At 42.0% G+C, this 11503-nt stretch overlaps 1 protein-coding gene and 1 long non-coding RNA gene across 3 annotated transcripts; both read right to left on the bottom strand.

Moving 5' to 3' along the window:
- Window positions 1-438: 438 nt before the first annotated feature.
- dda1 (DET1 and DDB1 associated 1) lies at window positions 439-3479 on the bottom strand. Of its 2 annotated transcripts, XM_082511451.1 has the most exons (6): window positions 3380-3479; window positions 3108-3299; window positions 2473-2553; window positions 2320-2371; window positions 2133-2194; window positions 439-1714 (listed from the first exon to the last, which is right to left on the bottom strand). In XM_082511451.1, exons 2-6 carry the CDS (start codon window positions 3114-3116, stop codon window positions 1610-1612), a joined length of 309 nt encoding a protein of 102 aa, XP_082367577.1. In that variant the 5' UTR covers window positions 3117-3299; window positions 3380-3479; the 3' UTR covers window positions 439-1609. The 2 variants fall into 2 exon arrangements, with proteins under 2 accessions (XP_082367577.1, XP_082367576.1); XM_082511450.1 differs by having other exon boundaries at window positions 3108-3445.
- Window positions 3480-3916: 437 nt separating this feature from the next.
- LOC309691963 lies at window positions 3917-10230 on the bottom strand. The gene is made up of 3 exons (XR_014272172.1): window positions 9942-10230; window positions 8898-9050; window positions 3917-4226 (listed from the first exon to the last, which is right to left on the bottom strand). It is a non-coding gene; the product is annotated as an uncharacterized lncRNA (long non-coding RNA).
- Window positions 10231-11503: the final 1273 nt, after the last annotated feature.

Consider the following 11503-nt stretch of genomic DNA (forward strand, 5'->3'; position numbering starts at 1 on the left):
GGAGGTTACGTCGTGACTCAGCCGGGGAGTGATAAGAACGATTTTTTTAAAGGACAGAAAAAGAAAAGCTTTTTTTTGGGTGCATGGACACCAATACAAACTGAATCTCATACAAGGAACAAGGCAGGATGGCAGCTGCACTTTGCTGTGCATGCTTATTGTGCATTCTATGGCTGAAAGTATAATACTCTAAACGCTCACAGCAGCCAGCTCTCCATCGAGAAGGGAGAAAAATAAAATAAAAACCATCCGGAGCTGTCACAAAGATGAGACGAGCAGTAACGCTGACCCGGGCCCTGAGCTGGATCCGAGTCTTAAGGCCTCTCGGCTAATACCTTCCACACAAAAATCCCCCCCCAAACACTTTATTTCTGGTCCAGGATTATAACATCCAGCCACTGAAACAGTAACATGCAAGGCAAGATAACATCCACTGGACACTGGGGCTCTTCTCTACTTTATTCTGTAGTCTTTTACAAAAAGGCAGACACACAGATACTAAATCGGATAAGCTACTGTAACTATTTACACACGTTATGCATTCTTTTCCCTTTCCCACACGTTACTATAGACATTTCTCTTTAGTGTCTGTGCTGTTGCCAAAGTTGCGCGACTAAAAATGAAATCTCACATTTCTGTATTTTCCTATTAAGACGTAACAGCTCTTTCTTTTTCTTCACATCTTTCGGTGAAAGATCTGCTAAAACTTAAAGAGAGAGAATCCCCTTCTTACTCGCCTCGATCAGCCAGAGGGAGGTGCTAGACGTGACGCTGCTTCTCAGCCACGCCGACACAACATTAATCCTACAAGCACGAGTCCCAGGATAGAACACAGATATTAATATATTCACCATAAAACAAACAAAAGAAGCCACACGTTTAAAAAGGTGGGGGTCCGGAAGAGTCGCTTCTACTTTGTGCTGTTCTTCACAGTGCATTCTTGGTTCTGTCGATTCAAACAGTGTGGAAAAGAAGTCGCAATGCCCCCGTGTGGTTGCAGAGTGGGCAGTGAAACTGAGATGGTGGGCACTGTGGCTGGCAGGAAGCTCATTGCCATTTACAAACAACAACAAAAACATCATAAAATAAAATTAAAACAGTAACAAAATACTCACAAATCAGAACAGACTGTCCGGACGACAGAGAGGCTACACGAGTCTTGTACCAGTTACATTTTTAAGAGTAGTGTCTGACATTTTCTGTCCAGTCCGTCTCATCTTAATCCTACCATCCACTCGCAGTCCGCACTCACAGCTCAGCATGCACACAAACATATACATGTGTACTGGCCCACATGGGGAAGAGCCAACACAATCAAAACACCAGTAATGATTTCGCCTCCACGACTTGAGATCATTTCTACCAACGTTATTTTCATACACTGTAAATGGCGGCTTTGTGAGTGGGAATTTCCCGCAATTCTCTCTGGAGTGACTTAACTTCATGCCAGGAAAGACATCCTGCTCTAGTCCAGGAAAAACCAGGAAGTCTGCATGCAGGAGGGATTATCCTATGGTTTTGCTTATATTGGCTATACCCTATTGATGCAAACACACATGTATACCCACCCACACACACACACACACACACACACACACACGACGCGCACTTATGAGTCCTCGTTCATCTCTTGGCTATCTGTCCTGGCGATCTTCCTCGGGGGCGCCGGGCTGTCACCCTCAGCTTGTTCCTGTTCCCTTTTCTTTGCTGCATTCTGTTTGACACAGGATTACACAGGAATCAGCAAAATCACAGCCTCGCTCTCTTTCAACACGTCAGTGACAGAAGCACAGATGAACAGTTGCTTCATAGCACGTGATTATTTGAGACATAATAAAGACTCCTTACAAAGACTTTTGAATTTCAGGAGTGGGACCGCAGCTCATACTCGGCCCTGCCAATTCCATCAATATATTTCCCTTCCTACATTATACACAGCATTTATTGAGGTTCTTGCATTAGTACCTGTTGCCACTCTTTACTGAGGCCTTCCCCAAACTGCAGTTTAAAATCTAAATCTTTATTTCATCTGCCATTCTCTTTCAAGAAATACTGTCAACTCTTAGCCCTAACCCTAGTTGAGGATGTGGTCTCTGCCAAATGAGAGAAATGAAAGAACTGCACACGCTCACCTTTTTGTCCCACTGCTGGTGGAGGTAACGCAGGAGAATGTTGGTTTTTTCTGTAACAATGACTGTAAACAAACACAGGCAAGATGTTTTACATACAAAACACATTACACAGGGTGCTAGTTTAGCCACAGTTAGTAAGCATTTGAAAACATCACCACAGCAGTTTTACAGTTTCAACTGTACTTACTCTGTTCAGAGGGGTATTCGCGTGTTGGTAGGTACACGGAGGGCCTGCGGTTCTATACGAGAGATCAGAAAGAGGCTGTGAATTAGAGCTGTGCCTTCTAGACATGAACAAACCTTTAAAGAACTGCATCAAGTGATTTTAAAGGCTACTTACAGATGCTTTACAAACTGAATCTGCATGAAACCTGCTGAAGTTGCTCTTGTTGTAGACAGGAAGTCCTTTCAAGAAATCAGCCTGTGGAAAGAAGGTGAGGTGACCGTTAGACTCTGCAGCTCTCATTTCATTTGTCTTTCATCTCCAACTTCATACATCCAAAGATCGCAAGTCTGAAATCATCTGACTTTCAGCAGTCAGACTGCTGTAGTTTACTCGTGTCGGCTGACAGCAACAGTGTAAGTCATCACCACCGACATGAGCGTAGGTGTGCTCCTCTTAATGCAGATGCTGCTGAGCAGGTGACAGGTCCCTGCAGATGACTGGATACAGCATTCAGGGCGTTACCTCATCTTTCACGACAACAAACCTGCCGCCCTTCGACGTCGCCATTAACCTTCAAAGTGGATGCAATATCGCACAGTGTCCATCAAGAGGTTTCAAATGGGCAGGATAGAGCTGAGCAGCTCAGAGCACAAATCGATGCCGGCTTGGCCTTGAATACCAACAGGAGGAGCAGGTGTGGCTAGCAGCTAGCCGGTAGAATCAGTTAGCTGGCTTACAATTACTGTATGCCTTATAACACCAGCTATACAGCTTAAACCACAGTAATAAACATGGGGTATGCGAACTACCTTCTCCATGATGGTGGCAGAAACGTCCAACTGCCAAACGCCGACTTGTGGACTTGGTGTGTGTTGTTCTGGTCGTGATGGCCGCGCTAGCTTACAGGCTAGGAAACCGAGACCGCTGTCCTACGTCCTTTTCGAAAGCAAAAATCACCGTCCTCAAACACAAGTTGCTGTTTCCATTTTACTTCCCAGTGACTGTGGAAAAAATGACACTACGCGCATAAAAAAGCCAAGACACCAAAACGCTCAGTACACGAGTTCGCAAAGCTACTTACACAGGACTTCTTCAGCTAGCATGATGGCACCGACGCTTTTCTAGGCCACGCCCCAAGTAGCGCCTATTGGCTTATTCTTACCCCCACCTGGTAGTAGCTTGACCGGACAACCAATTGTTAAAAACAACACAATTTAGCCCCTCCCTAAACCATTGACCAGGCAATCTGCTCTCACTCATTGAGTTTCATTATGAAAACCATCAGCCACTATTGATCCGAGCTAGAGTCCAAGATTGATGTCATCATGTGGGCGCACGTATCTCCTGCACGCGCCAATGTTTATTAGTGTCTGCAGTAAAGGCTTCAGGAAACTGAAGGACTATTTAATTCTTTTGACTTTTGTTGTAAGTTTACACCAAGTTGAAAACTTCAGATTGAAAGGTGAGAAATTGAAAACTAGGGATAAAAAAGGGTTTTCATAACACAGAGTCATTCAGGTGTTTTTGGTATTTTAAATCCTTTCAGATCTGAGTGTAGCGGAAAATTTATCTTTGTATCATAAGAAATATCTCATTTATGATGGGTGCACAGCAATCACTGAAATCAAAGATCCACAATATCTTTATTCTTGTCATACAAAATCACACAACAGTCAAGCAAATGCAATAAACAGATAATAAATATACGGGACTGAGCAACATTAACATTAAGAATATAATGAATTATTTTAAAGACTGCATGTCAGTATACTGTGTCTACACCCAGACTCTTCTAATAAGGTGTTGTTAGGATCAGCCAGAATAAACTGGGCCCTCTAGCCTTATACAGGTGACGAAGGCCATTTTGCTGCACACTCTGACTATACTCGCAGTCTCTTAGTCTGCTTCTTAGGTTCACTGACTTGTACCTGCACACAAAAGAGAAAGTCAGAATGGATTCAATCAAACAGGAATCCATATGAGTAAAGAGGGCAGGAGTATTTACTTTGTCCAGGAGATGAGATTTAAATCACATGATGGTAAGGGCTTAAGAAGCACAGTTGAAGAGTCACAGTACTGTGCTCTTTATTTTAAACAGTGCTCTTGCGTAACATCATAGACTTTAAAGGAGGAAACCTGGTCTTGTTAGGAGAGACGGCATCCATCCCACTTTGGATGGAGCAGCTCTCATTTCTAGAAATATGGACAAATTTATTAAACCCCCCAAAATATGACTATCCAGAGTTGGGACCAGGAAGCAGAGTTGCAGTCTTACACGCCTCTCTGCAGCTTCTCTCCTCCTGCTACCCCCCCCCCAAAAACCCATCTCCATAGAGACTGTGTCAGCTCCCAAACAGACAAAAAACAAACTAAAAACCATCAACAAACAACTTAAACATAAACAATTACAAAGAAAGAACAATACAGTATCCACATCTGAACCAAAGAGTAAAACAGTGAAATGTGGATTATTAAACATTAGGTCTCTCTCCTCCAAGTCTCTGTTAGTACATGACTTAATAATTGATCAACAAATCAATTTACTCTGTCTTACAGAAACCTGGTTGCAGCAGGATGATTATGTTAGTTTAAATGAATCAACACCTCCGAGTCATTCTAACTACCAGAAATCTCGAAGCACAGGCCGAGGGGGAGGTGTGGCAGCAATTTTTCACACCAGCCTATTAATCAACCAAAGACCCAGACAGACTTTTAATTCATTTGAAAGCCTGATGCTTAGCCTCGTCCACCCCAGCTGTAAAACTCAGAAACCAGTCTTACTTGTTATCATCTATCGTCCACCTGGGCCTTACACAGAGTTTCTGTCTGATTTCTCAGACTTTATATCTAATTTAGTTCTGAGCTCAGATAAAATAATTATTGTGGGTGATTTTAACATCCATGTAGATGCTAAAAATGACAGCCTCAACATGGCATTTAATCTGTTATTAGACTCAATTGGTTTCTGTCAAAATGTAAAAGAACCCACCCACCACTTTAATCACACTCTAGATCTTGTTTTAACATATGGCATAGAAACTGAACATTTAACAGTGTTTCCTGAAAACCCTCTGCTGTCTGATCATTTCCTGATAACATTTACATTTACAATAATTGATTACACAGCGGTGGAGAGTAGACTTTATCACAGTAGATGTCTTTCTGAAAGCGCTGTAACTAAGTTTAAGAATATAATCCACCCACTGTTATCATCTTCAATGCCCTGTACCAACACAGAGCAGAGCAGCTACCTGAACGCTACTCCAACAGAGGTCGATCATCTTGTTAATAATTTCACCTCCTCACTACGTACGACTCTGGATACTGTAGCTCCTGTGAAAACTAAGGTCTCTAATCAGAAGTACCTGACTCCGTGGTATAATTCTCAAACACGTAGCCTAAAGCAGATGACTCGTAATCTGGAGAGGAAATGGCGTGTCACAAATTTAGAGGATCATCATTTAGCCTGGAGAAATAGTTTGCTGCTTTATAAGAAAGCCCTCCGCAAAGCCAGAACATCTTACTATTCATCACTGATTGAAGAAAATAAGAACAACCCCAGGTTTCTCTTCAGCTCTGTAGCCAGGCTGACAAACAGTCAGAGCTCTGTTGAGCCAACCATCCCTTTAACGTTAACTAGTAATGACTTCATGAACTTCACAAATAAAATTTTTATCATTATAGAAAAAATGACCAATAATCATCCCACAGATGTAATATTATCTACAGCTACTCTTAGTACCATTGATGTTAAGTTAGACTCTTTTTCTCTAATTGATCTTTCTGAGTTAACTTCAATAATTACTTCCTCCAAACCATCAACGTGTCTTTTAGACCCCATTCCTACAAAATGCTCAAAGAAGTCCTGCCATTAATTAATTCTTCAATCTTAAATATGATCAACCTATCTCTAATGATCAGCTATGTACCACAGGCCTTCAAGCTGGCTGTAGTTAAACCTTTACTCAAAAAGCATCTCTAGACCCAGCAGTCTTAGCTAATTATAGGCCAATCTCCAACCTTCCTTTTGTAGCGAGTAAAAGCCACCGAATAACCGCTAAGGGCCTCTATACTACTTGTGCAAACTTTCAGGCCCAAAGCTCTCACAGGAACGAGCCCAGAATAAACGGGACAAGAGGGTCAATATCAGTCAGATATGTTAAAATTTATTATTTTAAAAGAACACAAAGGGTTTGCAAAAGGCCTAAAACATCGAAATGGGAAAGGTCACTAACGACCACAAGATAGTCTTGGTGCAACCTGCCAGCAATGCAGCCATCACCTGAGGGCTTGCTTTACCCCGGTGGTCCCAGATGCTCGTTGCTTTAAAAGAAACAAATCCACCCCAAATAAATACGAGCCCAACAGAACACTTATCGCATGCACTAAGTGTTTTAGTTCAGGCAATAATCGGTGGCACTAAAATCACTCTTAATAAAACTTATTCACTGCAAATCCACACGGAGCACCTCTAAAAAGACCTACTTCCCCTAAGGTAAGAGCCCAGCTCAGGGATTGCACATTGCCCAACTAATATTGCACCAGCCCAGTAGAAATAAAAACAAACCCGGCATAAAAAACAGTTTTAAAAGGTGACCCTACTAAAACCAAAAACGCAACAAAAAGGAGGAAAAAACAGTGACAAATTCACATGTGCAGCCTGCCCTGCAGCAGACAACTGTGTTTGCTGCACACCTGGCTTATCTTGGCTTATCTTCTAAAATCACTTCTGGAACCTCTGCTGTAGAGGTTTAAAACAACAGTTTGTGTAGCAGACAATTAAAACTTCTCAGGCTCTTCACCTACTCACACAACCATTGTTCACAGCCGCTTGTCAGTGGAAATCAAGAACACCTGCTGCTACTTCCTCTTTTATACCCTCCATTGGGTCCCCTGGGTCCTAAAGCCTTCCCCATTACACTTTCATATCAGAATCAGAATCAGAATACTTTATTAATCCCGTGGGAAATTAGGTTATCAAACATCCTTGAAAGAGTAGTTGTCAAACAGCTAACAAATCATCTGCAGAGGTTTATTTGAAGAGTTTCAGTCAGGTTTCAGAGCTCAGCACAGCACAGAAACAGCTTTAGTGAAGGTTACAAATGATCTTCTTATGGCCTCTGACAGTGGACTCATCTCTGTGCTTGTCCTGCTAGACCTCAGTGCAGCGTTCGATACTGTCGACCATAATATCCTATTAGAGCGATTAGAACATGCTGTAGGTATTACAGGTACTGCACTGCAGTGGTTTGTATCATATCTATCTAATAGACTCCAGTTTGTGCATGTAAATGGAGAGTCCTCTTCACACACTGAGGTTAATTATGGAGTTCCACAGGGTTCAGTGCTAGGACCAATTCTGTTTACATTATACATGCTTCCCTTAGGCAGCATCATTAGAAGACATAGCATACATTTACACTGCTATGCAGATGACACCCAGCTCTATCTGTCCATGAAGCCAGATAACACACACCAATGAGTTAAAGTGCAGGAATGTCTTAAAGACATAAAGACCTGGATGGCCGCTAACTTTCTGCTTCTTAATTCAGATCAAACTGAGGTTATTGTACTCGGCCCTGAAAAGCTTAGAAATATGGTATCTAAGCAGATTCTTACCCTGGATGGCATTACCTTGGCCTCCAGTAACACTGTGAGGAACCTTAGAGTCATTTTTGACCAGGACATGCCCTTCAACGCACATATTAAACAAATATGTAAGACTGCTTTCTTCCATGTGTGCAACATCTCTAAAGTTAGAAATATCCTGTCTCAGAGTGACGCTGAAAAACTAGTTCATGCATTTATTACTTCCAGGCTGGACGACTGTAATTCATTATTATCAGGAAGTCCTAAAAACTCCCTGAAAAGTCTTCAGCTAATCCAAAATGCTGCAGCAAGAGTCCTGACAGGGACTAGAAAGAGAGAGCAGATTTCTCCTGTTTCGGCTTCCCTTCATTGGCTTCCTGTTAAATGCAGAATTGAATTCAAAATTCAAAAGTTTTCAGGCCCCTCTTCTGTGGAACCAGCTTCCAGTTTGGATTCAGGAGACAGACACTATCTCTACTTTCAAGATTAGGCTTCAAACTTTCCTTTTTGCTAAAGCATATAGTTAGGGCTGGACCAGGTGACCCTGAATCCTCCCTTAGTTATGCTGCAATAGGCATAGGCTGCCGGGGGATTCCCATGATGCACTGAGTGTTTCATCATCACTCACTATGTGTTAACAGACCTCTCTGCATTGAATCATATCTGTTATTAATCTCTGTCTCTCTTCCACAGCATGTCTTTATCCTGTCTTCCTTCTCTCACCCCAACCGGTCGCAGCAGATGGCCCCGCCCCTCCCTGAGCCTGGTTCTGCCGGAGGTTTCTTCCTGTTAAAAGGGAGTTTTTCCTTCCCACTGTCGCCAAAGTGCTTGCTCATAGGGGGTCATATGATTGTTGGGTTTTTCTCTGAATCTATGAAGCGCCTTGAGGCGACTTTTGTTGTGATTTGGCGCTATATAAATAAAATTGAATTGAATTGAATTGAATTGAATTGAATTGAATTGAATTGAATTGAATTGAATTGAATTGAAAAGGAGATGTAAATTATAACCGTGCATGAGTGGATTTGCCAGTCCTTCCGGTTTCTCGTGGATTGCTGGGTTTTGGTTTCTGTATGTTCTCCCACCTCGCTGTCACCTGCCTCCTTGGACTCCTTACAAGTAGTTACATAGCAACAACAGCCATGGCAACTTACACAGCAGCTCTGTATGATGTAAAAGGACAAAAAAATAAAATAAATTAAAAATAAAATCAAACATAAAAAAATGCTAAGATGGGGAGAATATTATTTGTGTATGACATCTGTTTTCACTGTAACTTAAGAAGATTTGTGCAAAAAACAAACAAACAAAAAAGCAAAATATCTGGATTTAAATGGGGCTTCTGGATAACAGGGACACTTAAATTATAACTGGCTGAGTGGCTTAGTTACATAGCAACAGCAGCCACGGGGCCTTATGATGCTGGAGGATAAATGCTAAGTAGATGGAGAGAGTATTCAGATTCACAAACTAACGTATTTAAGCTCTTTTAGATTATTGTTGTCTTGAAGGATGACTGTATAAATGAGTCTGAATTGAATTTAACTGAACTGAATGTTCTGTGCTTATGACTTCTCATTAACTGGAGGGGTCATCTGAAATGGTAAAATGCCCTGTATTTGTATTAGGGCTGCCACAAACGACTACCGATTAATCAGATCATCATCCATTGGACGTAAAAAGTACAGCTTATTGCACCGGCAGCATCTGCTCTTATATAACTATCATTAGCTTACAGCTTTAAGTGTTTAAGGTCTGTGCTAACTAAAAATAAAGACAAGATGATAGTTTATTAAATTTTAATGAAATTTGCAGATTGTTTCGGTGAAGTTTAATAAACTCCTTGCTATCTAAAATATAACAGGACACCGGAGTAAATTCTCGAGCATCTCACACTTCTGATAATCAGCTGTCTGCTTGAGGTTTATTCAGCTGTGTAAAAACTATAACTTTAATCTCAGCCAAACCGATTTACTCAGGAACAAATAAAACACTGAAAAAAGCCAAACAATAACATTTTAAGTTATCTTAGTGACTTATATATCATTTTTAACCTGAGTAGTGAAAGACGGCGGTGGGTTTGAAAACGATTTGCTGGGAGTCCGGTGTTCTCACCGGCTCTAGTGAGCCTAGCCCCCGGCTAGCTATCGAGCTAGTGGGTAACAGATGTCTCCGAAAACGTCGGAGCGCTTTTGAAAATATGCGGTGTCTTGATAAACTGAGCAGATATTTGAGGTTTACACAGCTACATTCTCGCCTGAAAATATGTTAAACGTTTATTTTGTGACCCAGAAAGAACAATAAGAGTAATATTAAAACTAAGTAGCTGCCGCCATTGTTGGAATGGCGGCATTCATAGCTGGGCCGCGCTATGAATTCTGGGACAGAGCTACTTCTTCTTTGGTGTTTAACGGCAGCTGGCATCCTTGTACATGCAGTGCTGCCATCTTCTGTTTCAGTCCGTTATTACACTCTTAAATCCTGCTACTTATTCCTGCGTCTTTTGGGATCTTACAAAGCTTCAAACGACGCGTCGACTATTAAATCAGTCGTCGACGATTTTGATAGTCGACTAATCGTGGCAGCCCTAATTTGTATAGTGCTTTACTTTGTCCCTAAGGACCCCAAAGCGCTTTACACTACATTTAGTCATCCACACATTCACACACTGGTGATGGCAGCTACATTGTAGCCACAGCCACCCTGGGGCGCACTGACAGAGGCGAGGCTGCCGGACACTGGCGCCCCCGGGCCCTCTGACCACCACCAGTAGGTTGCCTACAGGTGGTGGTCAGAGGGCACCGTTGCGGGTGAAGCGTCTTGCCCAAGGACACAACGACCGAGACTGCCCGGGGCTCGAACCGGCAGCCTTCCGATTACAAGACAAACTGCCAACTCTTGAGCCACGATCGCCCCTGTCATTGATATTCAAACCAAGACACTTTCAGAATTTGACCTTTCAAGTTAACCAGTGTAAAATCTAGCTTGCAAAATGCTTGGTGAGAATAGAATAGAATAGAATAGAATAGAATAGAATAGAATAGAATAGCCTTTATTGTCATTGTACAGAGTACAACGAAATTGGAGTGCCACTCCCTTGGTGCAAGTTTCAATAATAAATATAAATGTAAAATATAAAAAGTACAAAAAAAACAATCGTAAGTACTCAAACAATAGTATGTACAATATATACAGGATAGCAGCATTAATATGATGACAGTATGAATAGCAGCATAATATAATGACAGTGACGGTATGGAATAGGTTCAGTTGTTTTTGTGCTTATTTACTACGGTGATAGCTCTGGGAAAGAAGCTATCCCTGAATCTGTTTGTCCTGGTTTTATGTGACCTGTACCGTCGGCCTGACGGTAATAATTCAAACAGTTGGTTGCTGGGGTGAGAGTAGTCCTTGATGATATTGCCAGCTCTGCTGAGGTACCGAGAGTTTGCAGTGACTTCCAGGCTGGGCAGAGAGCAGCCAGTGATCTTCTGGGCTGTGTTGATGACCCTCTGCAGTACTTTCCTGTCTGCAGCTGAGCACCCTGCATACCATGTTGTTATGCCGTACGTTAGGATGCTCTCTATGGTGGCTCTGTAAAATGTCACCAGCAGCC

The sequence above is a fragment of the Aulonocara stuartgranti genome (genome assembly GCF_965226115.1).
Source record: "Aulonocara stuartgranti genome assembly, chromosome: 17".
In the NCBI taxonomy this organism is placed as follows: Eukaryota; Metazoa; Chordata; class Actinopteri; order Cichliformes; family Cichlidae; genus Aulonocara; species Aulonocara stuartgranti.

What these genes read in the sequence shown, in the direction of transcription:
- dda1 (XM_082511451.1), bottom strand. An exon ending in ATTCAGTTTGTAAAGCATCT is followed by an intron (nt 2,372 to 2,472) that starts GTAAGTAGCCTT and finishes TCTCTCGTATAG; the next exon opens with AACCGCAGGCCCTCCGTGTA. An exon ending in CGAATACCCCTCTGAACAGA is followed by an intron (nt 2,195 to 2,319) that starts GTAAGTACAGTT and finishes GTTTGTTTACAG; the next exon opens with TCATTGTTACAGAAAAAACC.